General features: G+C 44.6%; 1 protein-coding gene across 8 annotated transcripts; it reads right to left on the bottom strand.

Annotated features, from left to right (window-relative positions):
• Positions 1-5070: 5070 nt before the first annotated feature.
• Positions 5071-25549, bottom strand: TMEM170A (transmembrane protein 170A). Of its 8 annotated transcripts, XM_054534146.1 has the most exons (5): positions 25246-25394; positions 21491-21661; positions 14527-14585; positions 13555-13725; positions 5071-9546 (listed from the first exon to the last, which is right to left on the bottom strand). In XM_054534146.1, exons 2-5 carry the CDS (start codon positions 21559-21561, stop codon positions 9416-9418), a joined length of 432 nt encoding a protein of 143 aa, XP_054390121.1. In that variant the 5' UTR covers positions 21562-21661; positions 25246-25394; the 3' UTR covers positions 5071-9415. The 8 variants fall into 8 exon arrangements, with proteins under 8 accessions (XP_054390121.1, XP_054390125.1, XP_024089229.1 ...); XM_054534150.2 differs by lacking the exons at positions 14527-14585; positions 21491-21661; positions 25246-25394 and adding an exon at positions 25450-25549; XM_024233461.3 differs by lacking the exons at positions 14527-14585; positions 21491-21661 and having other exon boundaries at positions 25246-25472.
• Between the last annotated feature and the right edge of the window lie 1533 nt (positions 25550-27082).

The following is a 27082-nucleotide window of genomic DNA, read 5'->3' on the forward strand; positions in this document are numbered from 1 at the left end:
CATTAAATGGGTACATAAAATGTACCCATTTAAGTGCACAACTCAGGCCGGGCACAGTGGCTCACGCCTGTAATCCCAGCACTTTAGGAGGCTGAGGCAGGTGGACTACCTGAGGTCACGAGTTCAACACCAGCGTGGCCAACATAGTGAAACCCCCGTCTCTACAAAAATACAAAAATTAGTTGGGCATGATGGCATGTGCCTGTAATCCCAGGTACTCGGGAGGCTGAGGTGGGAGAATTGCTTGAACCCAGGAGGCAGAGGTTGCAGTGAGCTGAGATCATGCCATTGCACTCTAGCCTCAGTGACAGAGTGAGACTCCGTCTCAATAAAATAAAATTTAAAAATGCACAATTCAATAGTTTTTGTTATATTCAGACTTGCACAATCATCACTAAATCCATTTAGAACATTTTCATTGCCCCAAAAATAAACCCTTTCTCATTCCCCATTCATGCTCATTCTTTGTTTGTCCTCAAAGACTAACTTCTATAGATTTGCTTATTCTGAACATTTATTTTACATAAATGGAATCAGACAATATGTGGTCTTTGGGGTCTGGCTTCTTTCACTTAGCATGACATTTTCAAAGTTCATTTCTCTTAGGTATATCCTAAGTGGGATTGCCTGATCATATAATAACTTTTTTAAGAAAACTTTTGAGGCCAGGTGCGGTGGCTCACACCTGTAATCCCAGCCCTTTGGGAGGCCGAGGTGGGCAGATCACCTGAGGTCAGGAGTTTGAGACCAGCCTGGCCAACATGGTGAAATCCCATCTCTACTAAAAATACAAAAATTAGCCAGGTGTGGTGGTGCACGCCTGTAATCCCAGCTACCCAGGAGGCTGAGGCAGGAGAATTGCTGGAACCCAGGAGGCGGAGGCTGCAGTGAACCGAGATTGCACCACTGCACTCCAGCCTGGGCAACAGAGCAAGACTCCGTCTCAAAACAAAAAACAAAACCTTTTGAAGAACTGCCAAAGTGTTTTCCAAAGCAGTTGTACCATTTTATATTCTCACCAGCAGCATGTGAGGGTTACAATTTCTCTATCCCCTTGCCAATACCCTCGTTTATTCTAGCCATCCTAGGGGGTGTGAAGTGGCATCTCACTGTAGTTTTGATTTGCACTTCCCTGATGACTAGTGGAGTTAAGCATCTTTTCATGTCCTAATTGGCCATTGTATATGTTCACCGGAGAAATATCTTTTGAGATGTTTTGCCCTTTTTATTTTTATTTATTTTTTTGAGATGGAGTCTTGCTCTGCTGCCCAGGCTGGAGTGCAGTGGCGTGATCTCAGCTCATTGCAAGCTCCGCCTTCCGGGTTCCAGCGATTCACCTGCCTCAGACTCCCGAGTAGCTGGGACCACAGGTGTGAGCCACCAGGCATGGCTAATTTTTGTATTTTTAGTAGAGATGGGGTTTCATCATGTTGGTCAGGCTGGTCTCGAACTCCTGACCTCAAGTAATCCACCCACCTCAGCCTCCCAAAGTGCTGGGATTACAGGTGTGAGCCACCATGCCTGTTTTGCTTTATTATATTGTATTTTATATTTTATTTATTTTATTTGATTTTATTTTATATTTTAGAGACAGAGCCTTGTTTTGTCGCCCAGGCTGGAGTGCAGTGGCCTGATCTCGGCTCACTGCAAGCTCCGCCTCCCGGGTTCATGCCATTCTCCTGCCTCAGCCTCCTGAGTAGCTGGGACTACAGGCGCCCGCCACCACAACCGGCTAATTTTTTTGTATTTTTAGTAGAGACGGGGTTTCACCGTGTTAGCCAGGATGGTCTCGATCTCCTGACCTCGTGATCTGCCCGCCTCGGCCTCCCAAAGTGCTGGGATTATAGGCGTGAGCCACTGCGTCCGGCCTTTGCCCATTTTAAAATTGGGTTCTTTTTGTTGATATTTAAGTTTTTTTGTTTGTGTGTTTTGAAATGGGTTCTCACTGTTGCTCACGCTGGAGTGTAGTGGTGCCATCATAGCTCACTGCAGCCTCGACCTCCCTGGTCTCAGGCAATCTTCCCACCTCAGCCTCCTGAGTAGCTGGGACTACAGGGGCGCACCATCACGCCTAGGTAAAAATTTTTTTTTTTTTTGAGACTGAGTCTCGCTGTTGTTGCCCAGGCTGGAGTGCAATGGCATGATCTTGGCTCACCACAACCTCCACCTCCCGGGTTCAAGCGATTCTCCTGCCTCAGCCTCCTGAGTAGCTGGGATTACAGGTATGCGCCACCACACCCGGCTAATTTTTGTATTATTAGTAGAGACAGGGTTTCACCATGTTGGCCAGGCTGGTCTCGATCTCCTGACCTTGTGATCTGCCCGCCTCAGCCTCCGAAAGTGCTGGGATTACAGGTGTGAGCCACCGTGCCTGGCCACGCCTAGCTAACTTTTATACCTTTTGTAAAGACGGGGTTTCACCATGTTGGTCCAGTTGGTCCACCACCAGGCTGGTCCAGTCCTTTGTGACTTGAACATATTTCCTCATATTTTGTGAGGTTTGCACTTTTTTTGAAAGACAGCATCCTGCTCTGTTGCCCAGGCTGGGGTGCAGTGGTGCATAGCCCCACTGTAGCCTCCAGCTCCTGGGTTCAAGCAATCCTCCCACCTCAGCCTCCTGAGTAGCTAGAACTTCAGGTGCACACAACCACAACCAGCTAACTTTTAAAAATACATATATTTTGTAAAGATAGGGTCTTGCTATGTTACCCAGGCTGATCTCAAACTCATAACCTAAGCCACTCCTCCCACCCAGGCCTCCCAAATTTCTGGGATTACAGGCATGAGCCACTGTGTCTGGCTATTCACTTTCTTGAAGGTGTCCTTCAAAGTCGTTTTTAATTTCGATGAAGTCCAATTTATCTATTTTTGTTTATTTTCCCTTGTGCTTTTGGAATTGTATCTAAGAAAGCTTTACCTAAGCCAAGATCATAAAATTTACGTTTGTTTCCTTCTAAGAGTTTTAGTTCTTGCGTTTAGGTTTATGATCCATTTAAGCACACTTTTTTGTTTTTTTGTTTTTTTGAGATGGAGTTTCGCTCTTGTTGCCCAGGCTGGAGCGCAATAGCGTGATCTTGGCTCACCGCAACCTCCGCCTCCTGGGTTCAAGCTATTCTCCTGCCTCAGCCTCCCAAGTAGCTGGGATTACAGGCACACACCACCACGTGTGGCTAATTTTGTATTTTTAGTATAGACGGGGTTTCTCCATGTTGGTCAGGCTGATCTCGAACTCCTGACCTCAGGTGATCTGCCCGCCTCGGGCTCCCAAAGTGCTGGGATTACAGGCATGAGCCACCGCACCCGGCCTAAGCACACTTTTCTTATGGGAGAGTAATAGAAAAATAGATGTAAAATTTGAACCCAGTATTTGGAAGTTGACCATTCTTGGCCTCATTTACCTTGGACAGCATAAATGGTGTCCTACAGCAACAAATCAGGATGTACCTTTTTGCCTTATCACTGGGGGTGAGTCTGGGGAACAGGAGCCATTGCGTTCTCTGGCAGACACTCCCCAGCACCCATTTCTCCTAGCACTCCATGTGATTGTTCAGATTTACAACTAGAGTTTCTGACCACTTTAAGGGTAATCAGAGTGGGAATCACTTTCTAATAGTTGAGATGGAAAAAAAAATGGTGGTGAGCAGGCCAAATCCAGCTTAAAATCATGTATTGTTTAACTTAAAAGTGTTTTACGGCCAGGCGCACAATTACACGTGGCTCATGGCTGTAATCCCAGCACTTTGGGAGACCAAGGTGGGCAGGTCATTTGAGGTCAGGAGTTCGAGACCATCCTGGCCAACATGGTGAAACCTCGTCTCTACTAAAAATACAAAAATTAGCCAGGTGTGGGGGTGCACATCTGTAATCCCAGCTACTCAGGAGGCTGAGGCAGGAGAATCACTTGAACCTGGGAGGCGAAGGTTGCAGTGAGCCAAGATCGCGCCACTATACTCCAGCCTGGGCAACAGAGTGAGACTCTGTCTCAAAATAAATAAATAAATAAATAAATAAATAAATAAAGTGTTTTACACAAGTTTAAATTAGTTGCTAACACTTAAAAATGGAGAGATTTCAAACAGTAACGTAGATTTCCAGCTTCTCCTGAAAATGAGTATCTGGCAAGATTGGGTTAATCATCGAACAAAGCAGGAACAGGCTGGAGCCAAGCAATAGCTGACTCCTTCGGACAGGGCTCTCCACTTGGCCACAGCACAAATCCCTCCAACTCCCTAAAGATTCCTGGCTCACTGTTCTGTTTTCTCGGCAATAATTTAGGGTGTCCTCCCTGCCAATCTCAGCACCTTTGGTCCCCATCTTCCACTGTCTCTTTCCACTGTCCAACCTTAGGTTATCACCATTTTTTGGAAACAAATTCCTCCCCTTTTGGGTCCCAGATATACAGTCTTGGGGTCTTCTGGCTGAACTCTGCACGTATCTTTCCGGGGTGCTAGAAATATTCTGTCTCTTGATCTATTAGTCACGTAAATATATATACATGTAAAATTCATTAAGCTATACATTTTAAGACTTGTACACTTTACTGCATGTTAAACCTCAATTTTAGAAAATCAGAAGGAAGGAATGGGCAATCTCCTGCCAGCACTCTCTGTATGCGTCTGCAATGGCGGGAACTGCAACAATCTTCTGACCATGACGTAAACTACCCAACTTAGTCCCATTTGTTGAAAATGGCAGAACAGTGAGATTTATGATGTCACCAAGGGTATTAAATTAACCAAACACGAAGCTTCTCTTCATGTGGACTTACTATTAAAATAACACATTTTCACACACTGTATCAATACTCACCTATTCCTGCATAGAATCAAACAAAAGCTTCTTGATGGGAATATATGGCCCAGCAAGTAGAGTTAATACGAATTTCAAGTTCACGTTAAGTACTGTTTAATCACAACTTTGAACAAGAATTTTATCATAAATTAGTAAGAAGTAGAACATAAAAAAAGTTACACATGCTAGATATTAAGGTATTTAAAAAATGAAAACTGAAGTCAATTTTATTACAAAAGATTAAACTCATTAGCCACCAAAAAGAAATATAATTCCAACTCAGAATTGAAAGTAATTTTTTATTGATAAACATTTACACTAGAATTAGAAATGTCAGTAGAAAAATAAAATTTAAATAATTTTCTATTGTACAAAGATTTGATCATTTTGACTGTAGCAGTTAGTGAAATAACATAATATAAAAAGTTAAGCTGATTTTAGTCACAACCAGCCTTACAGAGTGCACAAAAAAGAAATGCAAGTACACGACATTTCTGCATATGGTCTGCTAATGGCACCGATGCTTCACATTCCAGGAAATGGTTACTTAGGGAAGGTTGATGTGTGCTGCAGCATAATAGGAACTTAATTCAAACCAGAGCAACCAGAAAGGATACTGGAGGCAAAAGCCAAAATACAATTTAAAATCTTAAAAAAAATAAGGAACGGTTTAAAGGTAATTAATGAACTTTTCCTCAACTAGTGTAAACATTTCATAAGAAGTAATATTTTGTGGCCGAAAAAAAAGCACAGACACCTCTTTTGGAATATTCATGATGCTCTTGTGTATGAACTTAAGTTTTCATGAAATGCTTTCACCTCAAAACCCCATATTCAAGAATCAAGAAGGCCAAGCACAATGGCTCATGTCTGTAGTCCCATCACGTTGGGAGGCCGAGGCGGGTGGATCACTTGAAGTCAGGAGTTCGAGACCAGCCTGTCCAACATGATGAAACCCTGTCTTTACTAAAAATACAAAAATTAGCTGGGCCTTGTGGCAGGTGCCAGTAATCCTAGCTACTCAGCGGCCAAGGCAGGAGAATCACTTGAACCCAGGAAACGGAGGCTGCAGTGAGCCGAGACCACACCACTACACTCCAGCCTTGGAGACAGAGCAAGACTCCATTTCAAAAAAAAAAAAAAAACAAGAAATCAGCTTTTATGGTCAGGAGGCTGCCTCCCTCCCTCTCTTGCATTTTTTTTTTTTTTTTTAAAACAAAGCATTGGCCGGGCGTGGTGGCTCATGCCTCTAATCCCAGCACTTTGGGAGGTGGAGGCGGGCGGATCACAAGGTCAGGAGATCGAGACCATCCTGGCTAACACCATCTCTACTAAAAATACAAAAAATTAGCGGGGCATGGTGGCGGACGCCTGTAGTCCCAGCTACTCGAGAGGCTGAGGCAGGAGAATGGCGTGAACCCAGGAAGTGGAGCTTGCAGTGAGCCCAGATTGCCCCACAGCACTCCAGCCTGGGCGACAAAGCAAGACTCCGTCTCAAAACAAAAAAACCAAAAAACCAAAAAACCAAAGCATAGCTGGGGGAGGATATTTCCAAGAAATTAGTTTTTGGCAAAAATTCTCAAAACTGTATAAGGTAAAATGTTCAACACAATTGCCAATATTCTTCCATCTGAGTGACCGCCCCCAAATAATTCTATATTTGAGACATAAAAAAGAAAATCAAAGCTATTCCTTATGATTCAAATAGTCTTTCCCTGAAAACATTTCAAGCTACACCGCTCAAGCTATTTAAAGTCTATATATATATATTTATTCACTGGAGAATACTTCACCTACTAGGATGGATGAAACACTCAGTAATTTGAAGATACCTTTTATATGTGAAATTTTTAAAAAGAGTAGATAATCAAAATATATCAAACAAGAAACAGAAACAAATACACCTTTCAAAATGCCCTAATTTTATATCTTAGCTCCAGTGAAAAATATCTAACATTTTAATCATGTATCAGTACTTCAAAAGTCAGTATTTAAGAGGAGGGGCCCACTAACTACTGGCCCATATGTTTAGTGTATGAAATTATATCCAAAGAATGCTTTAGGCGAGAACTCCTTCAAAAGACATTTTTCAGTAAGAGGCATCCTTCAGTAGAGATGATGGCAATCATTTCCCATAAGAAAAGTTATCAATTCCCCAGATTTCTTAAACTGAAGGGATACTTTTGAAAATCACAGCTCTTTAAACAAAAAACTAGAATTTTTACAATTTGCCTATAAGAAAGATTTGAGCTTCTTGTTAGGGAATTTGTAAGAATATTTGGCTGCGTTACAACTCTACTTAGAAGTTTCTGCCTGTGTATATGTCACTATAGTTCTGATAAGTTAATTACCAAAATTAATAATATTATTTTAAGACAGGGTCTTGCCCTGTGGCCTAAGCTGGAGTTCAGTGGCATGGTCTCGGCTCACAGCAGCCTGAACCTTCCAGGCACAAGTGATCCTCCCACTTTAGCCTCTTGAGTAGCTGAGGCCACGCCCAGCTAATTTTTTTTTATTTTGTAGTAGAGACGAGGTCTCACTATGTTGCCCAGGCCAGTCTTGAACTCTTGGGCTCAAGCAATCCTCCCACATTGACCTCCTAAAGTGCTGGGATTATAGGTGTGAGCCACTGTGCCCAGCCAAAAGTGGTCTAATTAGTCAAAAGAATATGTCCAATTTTTGTGATCTCTTTGTAATTCTTTTCTATGAGTTTCCCTGGCAAATTGGTCCTCCTGACTTTTTTCTTTCTTTCTTTTCTTTTCTTTTTTTTTTTTTTCAAATTGGGCAGACTCCAGAATCACAGTAGATTCGGAGACTCTCCTCCTGGCTATTTTTAATCAGAAGAGCCAGAGTGTGTATTGCTTTAAATGGAATAGATACGTTCATGTGCATATGACCTCATGGGATGTTAAGCCTTAATCTCACAATGAAAACTTTCCTTTAAAGATGTCAGATTTACAGCCAGGCGCGGTGGCTCACGCCTGTAATCCCAGCACTTTGGGAGGCTGAGGCGGGTGGATCACGAGGTCAGGAGTTCAAGACCAGCCTGGCCAAGATGGTGAAACCCATCTCTACTAAAAATACAAAAATTGGCTGGGCGCGGTGACAGGTGCCTGCAATCCCAGCTACTCAGGAAACTGAGGCAGGAGAATCGCTTGAACCCGGATGGCAGAGGTTGGAGTGAGCTGAGATTGCATCACTGCACTCCAGCCTGGGCAACACAGTGAGACTCCGTCTCATTATAAAAAAAAAAAAAAAAAAAAAAAGTCAGATTTAATCACCAGAAACTATTTTGCAGATAACCACCACCACTACCACCACACTGATTGGATTCCATACAAAACAGTTTAGGTGGAAAGCATCACATTAGATACTTAATTTCTGCGATTCTTTCCCTTTCAAAAAGTCACAGTTTGCAGGCCTTTTAATGAAAAAGAAAGTTAAGCAGTAGAATAAAAATTTAAATAGCTAAAATTAAGTTTTAAAAAAACTCTTGATATTTAAATCTCTTTAAAGATACAAATTCTTTTGAATAAAAATGTAAAGGGGAGAGTGGGTACATATCTGAATGTTAAACTTTAGGCACTTTCTGGGAGTTGATACCCAATACTGTAAAAGTGGACTGAAGAGTCACCACTAAATAAACACATTAAGCTAAAAAATCAATAACCACTAACTCTAGTTTCAGATGCACTTCTATAGTTTCTCAAGGGTCATTAGTATACCAAAATCACTAAGAAAAACTGTGACAGAATGCTTAAAGTATCTTATGTGTGCCTCAATGTCCAAACAAATCTGGCTTAAAATTTCCAACTCAAGCCATTTAATAGGGTATGTATGTTTCCAATTAAATGAAATAAAATTAAGAGAATTAAAAGTGATAGGGAAAGGTGGTACAGAAAATCTAAGAAGTCTAAATTAGCTAGCTTATTTTGATCAAACATACAAAATAACAAATTCACATCTCTTAAAATATCTTAATCAGAGGTCAAGACAGTTGTCCAGAAAACGTCACATTATTCATTGTTATCTACTTTTTCTTTATAAACAGTGGAACCAAAGCCACTACTTGAGTTATACTTAAATTTCTTTTCCTGCTTTATTTCACCAAATTTGTTTTCAAAACTATACTCAACCAAAACCTATTTGGCATTTATTGTCACTAAGATGTAGCAAAGAAAAGAGTTTGCCAAATTTTAATCAAGATTAGATAAGATTTTAATACAACATACTCTGCTCATTTGAAATAAACCAGTATCTTCCACGGTTTCTTCAAAATATGCGACATGTCACAGAATACTGTAAATTTCAGTGCAAAGGATGCCACCCCAGAGACACTGTTGACTTGGCTTGGGTTAAGGTACACGTGAAAACTGCTTAAATTAAATATCTACAAAAAAGAAAGCCAAAAGACTTGTTTTGGTTGAGAACGATAGGAGTCCACAGAAGTCTTCAATTCTAGGAGCTTCAAAATGAAGAAAAGGCTGAGATGTGTTGTCTTTCACGTTCCTGTTCATCCAAGTTGCTTCCCTTTGAAGAACTAAGAAAACACTACACTCCATAATGTATTCTTTTGGAGGATTCCATAAAGTTTAAGTTCAACATCTCAGCATAAGGATGTATGCTATAGAGTAGCTAAAATCCGTAAAAAGGAGACCACCACGACGCAAAACGTCTGTCCAGTGCCCAAAGTGAGGGCTTCAAATGGTATCATTTCCTTCCCTGCTGCTCGGTAAACTCCAGCAATAGCTGCACCTGATTTAAAATGCAAGAATGTTAAACAAAAACAAAAAACCAAGGTTAACAAACTCATGAAAATACAACATTTAAAACACTACTGTGAGTAGAATGTTCCAGATTTTATATTGAAATTTAATACAGAAATGTTAGGTTTTCCCTATTCTTTCTGTGGACTACTCTACACTTTGAGTACTCACTGCATGGCTTGCAAGATCACTTTTAGATGCTGACTCCTTAAAACCCAGAGTCTCCTAGATTTATTGAATAAAATAATCTGGAAGAAATAATCAAAATCACAAAGATAGCAATTCCCACATGACCGGATTATGAACTCAAAAATATCTGTGTATTCCCCTACCAGTTACCCCATGCCTAGCCTTTAACAGGGACCTAATACATTTTTGGTAACAAATGAAAAAGAATCTTTTGAGTTAGACTAAGCAAGAAATGTTTCAGGCCACAGGGAATCCCTGCTCCACCTTCTATCATACTCATAGTTCCCTTCAAGAAATGGATGGAGGAGGGAATAGAGGGGTGAAAAGGGAAGACAGGAGGACTCTAAGCCATAAAGTTGTTATTCATTCACAGGGCATGAGAGGAGAGATACTCAGGGATTCCTTTCTGTCTCCCAAGTCATTGATTGTTTTTATTATGTTAGTCACTATAACTTCCTGCAAATTGAGAAAACAAAACGAAAACCCCTGTATCTATGCAGATACCCATTTGAGTTACTATACGAGTTCAGCATTGTACCAAGAAAGTGTACCAAGAAAGTTAACATTTCATTCATCTGAAAAGAATAGATCCGGCCGGGCATGGTGGCTTATGCCTGTAATCCCAGCACTTTGGGAGGCCGAGGTGGGTGGATCATCTGAGCTCAGGAGTTTGAGACCAGCCTGGGCAACATGGTGAAACCCCATCTCTACTAAAAATACAAAAAATTAGCCAAGTGTGGTGGCATGCACCTGTAATCCCTACTACTCGGGAGGCTGAGGCAGGAGAGTTGCTTGCATCCAGGAGGTAGAGGTTGTTGTGAGCTGAGATCGCGACACTGCACTCAAGCCTGGGCAACAGAACAAGATCCTGTCTCAAAAAAACAAAAAGAACTGGCCAAGTACAGTGGCTCAAGCCTATAATCCCAGCATTTTGGAAGACCGAGGCAGAAGGATCGCTTGAGCCCATTAGTTTGAGACCAGCCTGGGTAACATGACAAAACCTTGTCTTTACAAAAAATACAAAAATTAGCTGAGTGTGGTGAACGTGCCTGTAATCCTAGTTGTTTGGGTGGCTGAAGTAGGGGGATCACTTGAGTTTGGGAGATCAAGGCTGCAGTGAGCTGTGACTATGCCACTGCACTCCAGCCTGGGTGACACAACAAGACCCTGTTCTCAAATAAAAATAAATAAATAAATAATAAAAATTTTAAAAAGAAAAGAATAGATCTAGATTTCCCAGATGACCCTCCCCACAAAATGCTCCAAACAAAATTCTCCTTGGTCATAGCGTGTTCATTCACTCAAATTTTCATCTGCAGAACACTTGTGTGTTTTATAAGGTATGAGCCCTATTCTCAAGGTACTTGGACTCTAGCTGGGGACACAAGACAGAAACAGATTTGCAATAATGCAAAATAACATACAGTGTCTCAATCACGTTTACAATTCTTTTTTTTTTTTTGAGACAGTGTCTCACTCTTGCACCCAGACTGGAATGCGGTGGCATGATCACGGCTCCCTGCAGCCTCAACCTCCTGGGCTCAAGTGATCCTCCCGAGCAGCTGCGACTACGGGCACACACCACCACACCTGGCTATTTTATTTATTTATTTTTTGTAGAGACAGGGTCTCACTATGTTGCCCAGGCTGGTTTTGAACTCTTGGACTTAAGCTATCCTCCCAAGCTGGCTTCCCAAAGTGCTGGGATTACAGGCATAAGCCACCATGCCTGGCACATTTCACAAATGTGATATGAAGGTATATTAACATATTTTAACAAGAAGAAAGAACAATATTAACCAAAGGTTGGCTGCCTTGAACATTTAGTGATTTAAAATGCCCACCTCCACTGGCAATGCATACATTTTGTTACTAATATCTGAAAGACATGTTTCATTGGGCCTCTCCAAAATTTAGGTACACAAGAAAGACGGGGTTGGGTAGAAAGAAGCTTAAGGAACTTGAACTGGGCCCTAAAGTGTGACTGGGATAATGAAGCGAAGAAAGGAAAAAGTATATCCAAGGGAGCAGCAAATGGAAAGGGAACAGACTATTCATAGAGCCTTAAAAACAGAAATGAATACAACATTTATTCAACAATTACTATGTGTCAGGTATTATGTTTAAGTACATCATATACACATTAGCTCAATCATGCAAGGGTATGAGGTGGGTAGTATTACCCGTATTTTACTGAGGAACAAACTAAGACAGGCCTTAGGAGCCAGTCATCCTGGGGCAGAGGGTCTCCAAAGCAGCAGTAGGTGATACAGTTAGAACACCAAGAAACTAGGCCACTTTCTCTCAAAAAAAAAAAAAAAAAAAAAAAAAAAAAAAACCAAAACCTCAAGTCAAAGACACAGAGGGCGATTTCTGCTTGATGCTAAGGTTTCAATTCACAGTGAAACAAAGTTACAAATCAGTAGGAATATTACATTTCTATATTATAAAAATGTATTTATGTTTACATCTATATCTAAAAAAAGAAATACACACCAAGATGTAAACTGTGGCTATTATTTAGGGATGAGAAAATGGAGGATTTTACATTTTAATTAATTAGAATTTTCAGTTTATATAAAATACACATTTATATTTATACATGAGCCTTAAAATGATTTAAACTTATTGTTCTCATTTCTGTAACTGTGTCTTATCCCATAAGCAAAAGCCATAACAAAACAAACGCCCCAAAAACAGGCCTGAAAATAATTCATAACATCATGTTACTCCAATTCTTATTCAGAAAGTCCTAAGGGGAAAAAATAACCAGAGCACTAATCGGGTACTTTTCTAAGCAAGAATTCTTTTTTTTTCCCCCGCCGGGTCTTGCTCTGTGGCCCAGGCTGGAGTGCTATGATGTGATCACAACTCACTGCAGCCCAGCATGGGCCTCCTGGCTCGAGCAATCTTCCCATTTCAGCCTCCCACGTAGTTGGAACCACAGGTGCACACTACCACACTCAGCTAAATTTTTTATTTTTATCTGGAGAGATGGGGTCTTGCTATGTTGCTGAGGCTAGTCTCAATTTCCTGGGCTTCAGCAAGCCTCCCATCTCTGCCTCCCAAAGTGCTGGGATTACAGTCATGAGCCACTACACCTGGCAAAGAATTCTTGTCATCAGAATTTGTCTTCTATCTTTATAGCAACCACACCCACATGAGTGGAGGTAATTCATCAACCATCTTGCAGGGTCAATGCTCAAGTGATAGCTGATCAGAGAGAAGTAGCTTCCAAAAAGATAAATTTTCCTCTTGCTGGTGGCCTCTCTCACAAGATATATCTCACAAAGTTTAACATGACTTCCCTGAAGCCACTGAGATGAACTCTGACTCAAGAAGTCAAAGAGGTTAGCCAAGTAATAGGACCTTGGGGGTGGAAAAAAAAATCAATACATTAAAAAAACTGGCCAGGCACAGTGGCTCATGCCTGTAATCCCAGCACTTTGAGAGGCCGAGGTGGGCAGATCGCTTGAGCTCAGGAGTTCGAGACCTGGGCAACATGACAAAACCCTGTCTCTACAAAAAATACAAAAAAATTAGCCAGGCATGGTGGCACACCCCTGTAGTCCAAGCTTCTTGGGAGGCTGATATAGGAGGAATACTTAAGCCCAAGAGGTCGAGGCTGCAGTGAGCCAAGATTGCAACCACTGCACTCCGGCCTTGGTGACATAGGGAGACCCTGTCTGGACTTGTGGTTAAAAGCCACTCTTTCCTTCATCCTACTCAGATATGTTTTCTAAAATAGGTCCTGAAATTGACTAGTCATATTAAACATTTTTGACTGGTATTTTAATGTCTAACATACTTGTCAAGATTCCAGCAGTAATTGGTCCCACGATGCCCATCAACAGGATGCTTACAGACATGAACCTACCATATTTGTGATGTCTGAGGGTGAAGAGGGCCAGTAATCCAGCAGGGACATGAAAGAAGAGAGAAGACACCAGTGCCCACAGGAACACACCATACCACATCTCTATGAGGGAAGACAAAGAAAGGTCGTGAATCACTGCCTTTCCCAGGACAACCATTGCAGAGGGTACTCATCATACCCGTGATTTCATTTTGAACACCATTTCTTTTTTCCTTTTTTTGGAAAATTTTTATTTTTTTTATTTTTTATTTTTTTGAGACGGAGTCTTGCTCTGTCACCCAGGCTGGAGTGTAGCGGCGCAATCTCGGCTCACTGCAAGCTCCACCTCCCGGGTTCACACCATTCTCCTGCCTCAGCCTCCCAAGTAGCTGGGACTACAGGCGCCCGCCACCATGCCCGAATAGTTTTTGGTATTGTTAGTAGAGACGGGGTTTCACCGTGTTAGCCAGGATGGTCTCGGTCTCCTGACCTCGTGATCCACCCACCTTGGCCTCCCAAAGTGCTGGGATTACAGGTGTGAGCCACCACGCCCAGCCAAAAATTTTTATTTTTAAAGACAGGGTCTCACTCTGTCACCCAGGCTGCAGTGCAGTGGCACCATCATGGCTCACTGCAGCCTTGACCTCCTAGGTCTGGGTGTTCTCCCGCTTCAGCCTCCGGAGTAGCTGGAACTACAGATGTGTGCTACCACGCCTGGCAAAATTTTTTTTTTGTATTTTCTTTTTTTATGAGACAGGGTCTCACTACTCTGTTGCCCAGGATGGAGTGCAGTGGGAGTTTGGCCAGGCTGGTCTCAAACTCCCGACCTTAGGTGATCTGCCCGCCTTGGCCTCCCAAAGTGATAGGATAACAGGCATGAGCCACTGCGCCTCGCCTGTATTTTCTTTAGAGATGGGGTCTCACCGTGTTGCCCAGGCTGGTCTTGAATGTCTCGGCTCAAACAATCCGCCCACCTTGGCCTCCTAAAGGGCAGGGATTACAGGTGTGAGGCCACCACATCCGGCCTTCAACATCATTTACTTGCAAAGTAGGGTTCATCAGTCAAATATCCAAATATTGACGGTTTTAGAGGGTTCAACAAACTACTGCCCACAAACCCACCACCTGTTTTTTACACAGACTTATCTGAACCCATTCATAATACTTTTATACATACACACTTATCTGAAACCATTTACAAGAGTTTTGTACACACATACTTATTCAACCCATGCCCTTTCATTTAAGTATTGTTTATGGCTGCTTTCCAGCTTCAAGGGCAAAGCTGATAACAGTGACACAGACCACATGACCCATAAAGCCTAAAATATTTACTATCTGGCCCTTCACAGAAAAAGCTGACCAATCCCTGTACCCTCAAACTGAAAAAAAAGGTTCATCTAGATTTCAAAATTGACCTAAATAATGTCCCCTGACCATGGCTGGGCACGGCAGCTCACGACTGTAATCCTAACACTTCAGATGGCCAAGGTGGGCAGGTCGCTTGAGCCCAGGAGTTCGAGACTAGCTTTGGCAATACAGCGAAACCGTGTCGCTACAAAAAATACAAAAATTAGCCTGGCATGGTATTGCATACCTGTAGTCCTAGCTACTCGAGAGGCTGAGGTGGGAGGATTGCTTGAGCCTGGGAGGCAGAGGCTGCAGTGAGTCAAGATCATGCTACTGCACTCCCGCCTGAGCAACAGGGTGAGACGGTCTCAAAAAACCCCTAAAAACCAAAAAACCCAAACAAAAATAATTCCCCCATAAGAGGCACAAGCCCAAGTGCCAATTGGTAGGGTACTATGCAATCAATGCCTGCTGATCTTTCCTGACCTTTTGATCACTCAGTCTTCTAAAATGGACAGCTATACAATTATATCCATTCAACAATCATTTTAAAGACAACGCAGTAAACATCAAGCCATCACCTCCTATTAGGATTTCAAAGCTCTTTAGGATATGAAATAAATACCAGAAAATATAAATGTTTGGCTTGAAGACAAATGGCAGGTAAACAACAGCACAGGTTAGGAGAGCTGGCTCCTACAGAACTCTAATCACTCTTAAGGTGTCTGTAATTCAGGCAACATTAAGATACATATAATCATCAACTATGTATGAAAAACTATGCATGAGGCACCCTGGAAAATATAAAGAAAACAAAACCATCCTGCTGGAATGTGACTTTACAATTTGTTAAATGGCCCATGTAGCATTTCCCCCCAGTGAACCCAAGGCAAGGCCTTAGAATCCTCAAGGTAGCTCTCTAGCTACCTGTAGGGAGGGATTGGCGGTGACACATTAGATAAAACCCACTGTCCATCCTTGGCTACAGGCAGGTAAGTAGCAAGTGATTTTTGAGATCAGTGAAGAGCTTAGCTCAGCAGGGTTTCTTGACCACCGCCCTCCGCCCTATTGACATTTGGACCAGATAACTTTTCATTGTCGGGGCTGCACCGTGCACCGTAGGATATGGAGAGGCACCTCTGGCCTGCAGCACTCTATTCCCAGTTGTGTCAACCAAAAATATTTCCAGACATATCAAATGTCCCCAAGAGGGCAAAACTACCCTGATTAAAAACCACGGGCTTTACCAAAGTGCAGAGGCTTTATAAGAGCCATGATGGCCGGGCGTGGTGGCTCACACCTGTAATCCCACCACTTTGGGAGGCCGAGGTGGGCGAATCACGAGGTCAGGAGTTCAAGACCAGCCTGGCCAACATAGTGAAAACCTGTCTCTACTAAAAATACACACACACACACACACACACACACACACACACAAAATTAGCCAGGCATGGTGGCGGGCGCCTGTAGTCCCAGCTACTTGGGAGGCTGAGGCAGGAGAATCGCTTGAACCCAGGAGGCAGAGGTTGCAGTGAGCTGAGATCACACCACTGCACTCCAGCCTGGGTGACAGAATGACACTCCGTCTCAAAAAAAAAAAAAAAAGAGCAATGACAGTTAAAGCTATAAAGACAGATGAGGGACACCCTTTGGGGAATTTGACACCAGACTAAGGACTTAACAAAAGATCTGAAGTGCCAGTGTAGGTTTTGAGCAGTAACGGTTGTCATGACATTATTCCACAGGCCCCACCTGACACTCCTAGTTGGAATACAAACTGGAAAACCACCTTTTTGCAGGGTAATTTGGAAGTCAAATGTGCATGGCCCTTGCTGCAACAATTTTACTTCCGGGGATACACCCTACAGAAAAGCATAGGTAGGCAAGGACAGAGGTAACAAGAAGGTCCCAACAGCATTGTCCATAATAGCAAAAACTAGAAGTCACCTGCATGGCTATCACTGTAGAATTTGGAAAACACGTTCTGTGCACCCACGTAATACTACAAAGTCCCATTAAAATATGCAATAGATGGGCTGGGCACGGTGGCTCACGCCTGTAATCCCAGCACTCTGGGAGGCCGAGGCAGGCAGATCAGGAGGTCAGAAGATCGAGACCATCCTGGCTAACACGGTGAAACCCCATCTCTACTAAAAATACAAAAAATTAGTTGGGCAAGGCGGCGGGTGCCTGTAGTCCCAGCTACTTGGGAGGCTGAGGCAGGAGAATGGTGTGAACCTGGGAGGCGGAGCTTGCAGTGAGCCGAGATCACGCCACTGCACTCCAGCCTGGGTGACAGAGCGAGACTCTGTCTCAAAAAAAAAAAAAAAATGCAATAGATGTATATATACTGAAGGGGCAAGACGCCCAAGCCACATTGTGAAGTAACAAAAGCCAGCTGCATGTAGAATAAGATCCTGTTTTCGAGAAAACAAACACAATAAACACACATGTGGAAATGCTTCTATGTACTGAGCATGTTTATTTAATAAATATTTATTAGATAGGCCAGGCGCGGTGTTGATGCCTATAATCCCAGCACTTGAAGCCAGGAGTTCAAGACCAGCCTAGCCAATATGGTGAAACACTGTCTCTCCTAAAAATACGCAAAAATTAGCAGGGCGTGGTGGCAAATGCCTGTAATCCCAGCTACTCAGGAGGCTGAAGCCCGAGAATCGCTTGAACCCAGGAGGCAGAGGTCTCAATGAGCTGAGGGCAAGACAGCTAGACTTTAAAAAAAAAAAAAAAAAAAAGATAAGAAAAAACAAAGTTTTTGTTTTCACAAGAACTGCTCAGAAAGAATGAGCCTATTGGGATAAACAATTTAAAAGAGACCAGTTAGGGGCATCAATCCGCTTGAGGGGATTAGAAAGGGGAGGAGAGGAGGACCAGAAGCTTTACTGAAGCTGTATTAGCACTGTAAGCACACTGTTAGTGTGTGTGTCTTTCTCCCCAGATCAATGAAAACCACAGTTTTATGAAGGTATTTTTATTCCCTTTACACAGGCTTCTTAATCTTGTTGAGAAGCTGGACTTAAGGGGCTACTGGAGACAGGGGTGGAGCCAAACCCCCTTAACCCACCCTTGGCATTGTCACAGATGACTGCTCAAATTCTTTGCTCATTTTGAGTTAATAAAGCTTCAATTCAGAGCATATTCTGAATACTTCCAGTGAGAGTGCTCAGGTCTTGTTTTGGATAAATGGTTCTCAGTGAAAACATCAAGGATGCCCCAATTAGGTCTCAATGCTTATTAAAAATAACAAATGAGGCCGGGCACAGTGGGTCACATCTGTAATACCAGCAGTTTGGAGGCTGAGGCGGGTGGATCATCTGAGATTAGGAGTTCCAGATCAGCCAGGCCAACACGGCGAAACCGTCTCTACCAAAATATATAAAAATTAGCTAGGTGGGGTGGCGCACGCCTGTAATCCTGGCGACTTGGAAGGCTAAGGAACAAGTCTTCCTCCACCAATGAAAAAAGTCACCCTTAGTCAATAGTGTCAATCAGAAATTGAGGGCAGGATTCTTGGTCCTCAGGGTTTCAGGCCCCACCTCTTCCACAACAAACCCATATCCTCCTGCAGTTTCTCTTCTAGCCGCCATTGGGCCAGGAGCTATTCCTGCCTTTCGCTGCCCAGAGACGCACCCTCCCTGGCTGGCAGCAGCTCCAGAGGGGGCAGTGCCTGCATCTGGATACTGCTCCTCCCTAACAAATGTGCACCTGCCAGAGCTCTGGTGCCCACACAAATCCCTCCTGCCTGGGCAGCTACTGTGGGCCCTGGCTCAGTCAAGAGCAGCCTGGCCTCCCAGCTGAGGCCCCCTGTCCACCATCCACCGCCAGCTCATCCCCAAGTCCCCACACAGCACCATGCTTCTCTTCCAAAGCAGAAAGACCATCTTCTATCCCGAGTCCTCACCTAACACTCCCAAATCAATCTGACCCTCTGACCACCCCAACACCTAATCTACAGAAAGTTCTATGATGTCTGTTATTTAAGACAGCTAGTCCGTGGTATTTTGTTATGGCGGCCCATGCCGAGACAAAAATGTCACCCATCCCCACTTCCCTAGGAGCACAGCCCCTGCCCCAGGAGGCCTGCTAAGTCACCAACCCACATCTCAATTTTCCAAAAAGCTTAAAGGCCAATTTGTAAACAGCATCTGGCATATATAGCAGGCCAACACCTCTCTGAGGTTCTGAGAAAGGGAGGAGGCACACCGCACCCCCTACAACCCTGAGCCACATCCATTAGCTCCTTCACTATGTATTTTATATAGCATCACTAAAGTCATTTCAAGTAGGAAAAAAAGGTTTTATTATAGATGAGTAGAGGAGTACAGCTTATAAAACACTTTCACATGAGGTTATTACAGGACTCTAAATAGCAAAGGCAAACCTGGACCTAAAACGCTTTTTTAAAAACTAAGTGATTTCCCTTTAATCTACTGCACCTTAATTTGCCATCTATTTAATAGCTATTTATCGATTGTCGTACAGTACTTTTCATTTCTCTGGCTCAAAACTCTCTCAGAAATCTTTGTCTACATATCTTACAGTATTTATTTGTTCACTGCTTTAAAGCAAGTATATTACTTCAGCTTTGTTTACTTTGGCAGCTAAAGGCACATCATCTCCCTATGGTGAAGCTAAATCAGGTAATTAATCTGTAATACAATATGATACTGGAAAATGAGATTAAGCATTGTGGTAGAATGGGCTCCCAAAGGTGTTCGCATCTCCACCTCCAAAACATGTGAACAAATTACCTTACATGGGAAAAGGGACATTGTGGTGACTAAAGTAAGGATCTTGCAAAAGGAGATTGTCTTGGATTTTCCAGTTAAGTCTAATGTAATCACAGGGTCTCTGTAAGAGGAAGGTAGGGGTAAGAGTCAGAGAGATTTGAAGATGTTATGCTGCTGGCTATGAAGAAGAGGAGGAGGCCAAGCATCAGGGAATGTACGTGGCCTCTAAATGCTGGAAAAGGCAAGGAAAGAAGTTCTTACTAGAGGCTCCAGAAGGAACACAGCCCTGCTAAACCTTGGTTTTAGCCCACACACACCCAATTTGGACTTCTGACCTTCATAACTGTAAGACAATAAAATCTGTATGGCTTTAAGCTGCTAAATTTGTGGAATTAATTACAGTAGCAATAGCAGAGTCATAAAAACACTAAGAAGTTAATCACTGATCAATCAAATATATATTGACCTCGTTCTATATGCTGACATATCAGTAAAAAGAATAAGATCCCTACCCTAAAAGATATTTGAGGATTTCCTTGAGGACATATTTTTACAGAGACATATCTTTTTTATTTTTTTTGAGACAGTCTCACTCTGTTGCCCAGGCTGGAGTGCAGTGGCGTGATCTCGACTCACTACAACCTCTGCCTCCTGGGTTCAAGCAATTCTTCTGCCTCAGCCTCCCAAGTAGCTAGGGCTACAGGTGCATGCCACCACGCCCGGCTAATTTTTGTATTTTTAGTAGAGATGGGGTTTCACCATATTGGCCAGGCTGGTCTCGAACTCCTGACCTCAGGTGATCCACCCGCCTTGGCCTCCCAAAGTGCTGGGATTACAGGCGTGAGCCACTGCGCCTGGCCTAGACAGACATATCTTCAAGATACATATTCAGAGAGATACTGCAGTGAAAGAGAACAGACATAGAGAGCAGAATACTCTAGTGGATTCTGTATTAACACAAGCTGTCTATAATGGCTGGCTCCCTGGCCTCTAACCTCCACAGCGCAGTCACCTAACTCCCAACCAAGGCCTCAAGACCAACCTGGCCCCAAATGGCAGCAACAGAAAGAAACTGAGCCAAGTGGGCAGCATGAGGCTCAGCACTCAGCCCTCCTTCCAGCTGGCCCCACTCTCATCTTGTGTTCCAGTGAATGACTGGGTCAACACAGCCAGTTCCTCTGAAGCTGGGGTTCTAAGCAGACCACATGAGTCCTCCTGGGGATTAAGAGTCTTATGTAGTCTTGGCAGGGCATGGTGGCTCACGCCTGTAATCCCAGCACTTTAGGAGGCCGAGGTAGGAGGATCACCTGAGGTCAGGAGTTCAAGACCAGCCTGGCCAACATAGTGAAACCCCATCTCTACTAAAAGTACAAAATTTAGCCGGGTGTGGTGGCGCCTGCCTGTAATCCCAGCTACTCAGGAGGCTGAGGCAGAAGAATCACTTGATCCTGCAAGGCAGAGGTTGCAGTGAGCCAAGATCGCGCCATTGCACTCCAGCCTGGGGGACAGAGTGAAACTCCATTTCAAAAAAAAAAAAAAAAGAGTCTTACGTAGTCCTGCAACTCCATGCTGAAGTTGGGCTATCTTGATACTAATCACCCATCAGCCTGCAGCCCTGCACCCTCTCTTGCCAAACCCCACCTCTCTGCCTAGAGGTCCAACTGTCCTCTCCACTCCTCCCTAACAAGATGACGTGCCCACTGAACTACTAACTATAGTCAACCACCTCTCTCTGGATACTGCCTGCCTGCTCCTCCCTGGTACTTGGGTGTGCCCCTGGCGTGCCTCACCTCAGTGGTCTCTGCGTCCTAGCCTGACCAGACCTTGTCTGTCCTGATGGGGCCTTCCATCTACTCTCCATGCAAAGCCGGTAAGTTTCTTAAGTTTCTTCTTTGTGCAAAGAAGGTTTCTTCTCAGGATGATGCAAATATTCTCAAATTAATTGTAACAGTTGTATAACTCTGTAAATATATTAAAAACCACTGGATTGTACACTTTTAAAAAAAGTCAGAATCATCCCATCTCTGTTCAAAACTCCCCAGTAGAGCCCTCCAGGATCTACCCTCCCCTCCTCCTCTGTGCCTTGCCCACACAGTCCCTTCCAGGCACCCTGGGCTCCTCAGTGTTTCTTCTGCAAGCTCCTGTTTCAGCGCCTCTGAATCTGCTGTTCCCTGGCCTAGAACACATGCTCTTCCCCCAGTAGCTGTTGGCTCATTACTCACTTTCTTCAGATTTTGACTCCAATATCATTACCATCCAGGGCCTCCCCATCACTTTACAGCAAACAGCATTCCACCCCCACCACACAGGCCCTGCCCCTTCCTAGGCCCCTCACCACCAGCTGTTGTGTTTGTTTTCTCTCTCCCCATTGGAATGAAAGTTCCACGTGGGAAGGGGCTTTGTTTTGTTACTATGGCATCTTGACTTGGTGCCTAGAAAACAACAGGCACACAATCAACACTGAGCAAATATTTTTTGAGTGAATGAATAAATGACTGGTCCAAGTGTGACCAGTCTTGATTCCTGCAAGGACGACACAAATCAGTACTTCCTCGTATACATAAATATGTCAGAATACTTCAGAACAATGATTCTGCCATAATGAGTTGGCATAAACTGCAAGTAACCTTTTCTGTGGGGCCAAAATAGCAATACAACAGATTCAGAACAATGAATGCGACTCCTGTTAAGCAGATTTTGGTGTCTCAAATAGGATATAACTTCATGTATTTATTACACCTATTATTCCTGCTAAAGATGAGACACAGCAGGGAGGTTATGTGTTTACTACCAAATTCTGATCTACTTGGGGTCAAGGTATGCCTCATACCTGCTCATACCACCAGACCAGAGTTTGCACTTGGCCAAATGTATACTTGCTGAATAAACGATCTCTGGTAATCGACACCCCAAGTTACATACCCATAACAGTAATCATGAACTCAAGAACATACTGAAGTTTAATATTTTCAGAAAAAAGTTCTGAAAGTGAAACAATTCACATGGCTACAGATTATCTACTGTGATGTATTAAACCTATCCCAAATCCACTTATCTCAATCCTTTCTTAATGAAAGGGAACTAAAAGCCAGAGACTGAACAGATTATTCAGTTCCAACTTATGACCCTACATATGACGTTTAATTAACAGAGGATGCAGGTACCCTTACAGTAGAGAGTTCTGATAGACACCATCTTCACCAAATGATCAAACTTGGTAGTAAAGAGAGGATGCAGATAACCCTCACAGTAGAGTTTTCATAGACACCATCTTCAACAAATGGTCAAACTTAGTAGAATCAGTGAAGATACAAATTGACATTCAATGTCTCTTTTTTTGTTGAGATGAAGCCTCGCTCTGTCACTCAGGCTGAAGTGCAGTGGCGCAATCTTGGCTCACAGCAACCTCTGCCTCCTGGGTTCAAGAGATTCTCGTGCCTCGGCCTTCTCAGTAGCTGGGATTACAGGCACACACCACTACGCCTGACTTTTTAGTAGAGACAAGGTTTTGCCATGTTGGCCAGGCTGGTCTTGAACTCCTGACTTCAGGTGATACGCCTGCCTCAGCCTCCCAAAGTGCTGGGATTACAGGTGTGAGCCACCGAGCCAGGCTGACAGTGTCTCTTGATGTGATGTACTGGTGAGTGGACGTCACCTAGGTAGGTAGCGTTCTGACCAAAAATGTTTAATCTAAATCTAATCATGAAGACAATCTAATGAACCTAGATTGTAAAACAGTCTATAAAACAATTCACATGGACTCTCCAAAATGCCCATCTTAAAAAATTCAAACAAGGAAGGAACTCTTTTAGCTAAATGAAACTAAAGAGACGGACAACTTAATGCAATGTGTGAACCTTAGATCATGGAATATATATTTTTTTAAGGAAAAAAAATCTATGTGGACAATTGGGGAAAGTTAAACAAGGCCCATACATTAGGTAACATTATTCTATCATGTTCAATTTCTTGGATGTGATATGGTTTTGTGGATAGAAAATGGTTTTTAGAAGATACACGTTAAGATTATCAGGCATCAAGTGTTATGACTTCTGCAACTTCCTATTCAATAACTCGAGTTGAAATGGGTCATGTGACCTATATCTAAGTGTGATATATATATAATACATGTGGTTATATATATAGAGAGAAAGAGAGCACAGAGAGAGAGAGAAAGAGAAAGCCAAAGAATCAAAATATTACTGAGTCTAAGTAAAGGTTATATGGGTATTTGTTGTACTGTTCTCTCAACTGTTAGGCAGGCTTGACATTTTTCAGGAAAGGGGAAAATTAAAGAAACAAAGATTAATCTGGTCTCAGTAGTGCCTCCAGATTGCACAAACATTTCATTTTTCTCACAGGGTCCCCAGAATACCATCAATTTTTTGATATCACTGTCAAAAGTGATCCTAGCACCTTCTGAAATAATGTGAGCTGCCAGATTCTCATTTCAGGCATGACCACAAGCGAACATCTGCATCTGACCCCAACCTGCCTGATGACCTTACTGGCTACTTCACAATCCCGTCCAGGAAAATCCCTGGGCACATAACACTGCAAGTCCCAGGTGTCCGCTGAACGGCGCCTGGCAGTCGCTGCCCAGGGGATGAGAAATCTCAGGTGCCTTGTTTGGAACTAGAGTCTGGAATCTCGTCCTCCTTCCCTCTGCTCTCGTCCCTCATTGTTTATGAAGATCTCAGTTCTCTCTACTGGGAGCCCCACCTCCCCTTCCAGGGCCACAGGCCCCAGTCTTTTTGCCTTTCAAGGTCTACATAAATAACTGTGCCTCCCCTCAAAGCCTTTCTCCTCCTTCCCAGGTGAAGTCCTCTCTCCTCCCTCCAGCTTTCCGGGCACGGAGCGTTCTTCCTGGCATTAGAATTCTGAGCAACCCTCCTAGCAGGCCCAGCTCAAGCTGCAGCGGGGAGGAAGAGTTCAAAGGAAGCTGTGCCAAAGATCTGGAAGGCTTAGTGGGAGACCCAGCAACAGGTGGCACCAGGTCTGGGAAAGAGATTCCTAGAAAGCGGAGCGGGTCTCGGAGGGGGTGGATTTGGCCCCAGGCGCCCGCGATCAGCATACGAGCGCCCGCGCGGAGGGGCCGGGCTGCAGCCCCCGGGCAAGGGGAGCGCGAGCTCTTACTCCTCAGCCGGGCCGGGCCGCTCCGAGTCCCCTCGAAGGAGGCCGGGCGCCGTGGGGCAACCCAGGCATGGCGGGGACCACCGCCTCACGGGCTCGTGGGGTGCAGCTCTGAACCTGAGGCGCTCGGAAGCTCAAGGCCAAGACCTGCTTGGGTGGCGGCCGAGCGCCCTCCAGCCCCGGGCCCACCGGCGGCCGCTCCCTGCATCTCACGCCCAGCGGGACTCCGGGGGACCGCCGAAGAAGTCATGGGGAAAGGGGCTCCGGGCTAGCAGCAGGGCCCCCTCCCGGAGGACAGCGCCCACGCCGCCAGTAGGCGGCGCACCGGGGACCCCGCCCAGACTCGGGGCGCCCACAGCCCGGCAGATGCGACGGCGGGGCGCGCAGTGCGCAGGCGCGGGGCGGGCCGTACCTGGGAAAGAGCAGAGGGAAGTAGAGTTGGGGCACAGGGTCCCGTTGCCCACCCGCGGCACAACCTTCAGGCTCAGGATCTGCTGCAGGAGTCCGGCCGACCCGCCGCTGCCGCCGCTCCCCTCGCGCTCCATCCCGTCGCCATTCACCACAGAGAAATGAGGGACGAGCGCCCGAAGTGCGGCAGCGGCCGGCCCCGACTCACCCTCGCAGCCTCAGCGTCACCTCCAGCCGGGGCCTTCTTCCCCCAATCCCAACGGCGCTGCCAAATGACCGTTGCCTCCTCCAATCACAAGGCGCCGCAGCGCTCGGGCGCAGGGCCAGGGTTGTTCCCGCCCCCAACGTTGCGCAGGGCTCGCACAGACCCAGCCCCACGGACGCGCCCCCTCCTGGACGGCGCGCTCTGGGACCGCGCGCTCTGTTCTGCCCTTCTCTGCAGCGCCCCCTGTGAGAAAGTAGGGAATTGCATACGCCCCAACAGACCCGAGCTATGGATTTACCAGGGATGTGGAAAAATACAGTGATGGAACGGATATGTAAAGTTCTAGTTATGACTGGACTCCAGCATTTATGAAATCTTCATGAACAGAACAAGAACGTTCTCTATTTAAAGCTGATAGTAGAAAGAGCCCATGCAAAGGCTGGTGTGGGACCAGAATGGGAGGGAGCTCGACTTAGTTTTAAATAAAATAAAATGTACAGAGATTCGGTTCAGAGCAACAAAATTGGATCACACTTTTTTTTTTTTGAGACGGGGTCTCGCTCTGTCACCCAGGCTGGAGTGCGGCCGCGCGATCTCCGGTCAGTGCAAGCTCCGCCTCCTGGGTTCACGCCATTCTCCTGCCTCAGCCTCCGGAGTAGCTGGGACTACAGGCGCCCGCCACCACGCCCGGCTAATTTTCTGTATTTTTAGTAGAGACGGGGTTTCATCGTGTTAGCCAGGATGGTCTCGATCTCCTGACCTCGTGGATCACACATTTTTGTCTCACCTCCCTTCAGAAAGCCTGTTAAAATGAAGGCAGAGAAATCATAAAAAGGAATAAGCTAATGTTCAGTCTGTTTGCACTGCTGTAACAAAGTACCTGAGAGTGGGCAATTTATTAAGAACAGAAATTTATTTTCTCACAGTTCTGGAAGCTGGGAGGTCCAAGATCAAGGTCGCAGCAGGTTCCATGTCTGAGGACGGCCCGTTCCTCACTGATAGCACCGCCCGGGCGTCCTCACATGGTAACAAAGGGAGCCCACTCTCCAAATCCCTTTTATAAGGGCCCTAATCCCATAACGGGGGCTCCACTCTTCTGACTTAATCATCTCCTAAAGGCCCCTCCTCTCAGTACTATCGCATTCCCACGAAGTTTCAGGACATGAATTTGGGGGAACACATTCAGACCACAGCAGCCAATAACAATAGTGTTCTGGAAGGGAAGTTACCAAGGATAAGTAATGTCCACAAGGTTCCAGGTGATGAAGAGGCTTTTGACGAATAATAATGTTTTTGTTTGTTTGATTGGTTTGTTTTGAGACAGAGTCTCACTTTGTTGCCCAGGCTGGAGTGCAGTGGCGAAATCTCAGCTCACCGCAACCTCCGCCTCCCTGGTTCAAGCGATTCTCCTGCCTCAGCCTCCCCAGTAGCTGGGATTCCAGGCGCGTGCCACCAGGCCCGGCTAATTTTTGTATTTTCAGTAGAGACAGTGTTTTGCCATGTTATCCAGGTTGGTCTCATTCCTGACCTCAAGCGATCCACTTGCCTTGGCCTCCCAAAGTGCTGGGATTACAGGCGTAAGCCACTGCACCTGGCTGGTAAATTTATTTTTATTTTTATTTTTTGAGACGGAGTC

This window comes from Pongo abelii, chromosome 18 (genome assembly GCF_028885655.2).
Source record: "Pongo abelii isolate AG06213 chromosome 18, NHGRI_mPonAbe1-v2.0_pri, whole genome shotgun sequence".
Lineage (NCBI taxonomy): Eukaryota > Metazoa > Chordata > Mammalia > Primates > Hominidae > Pongo > Pongo abelii.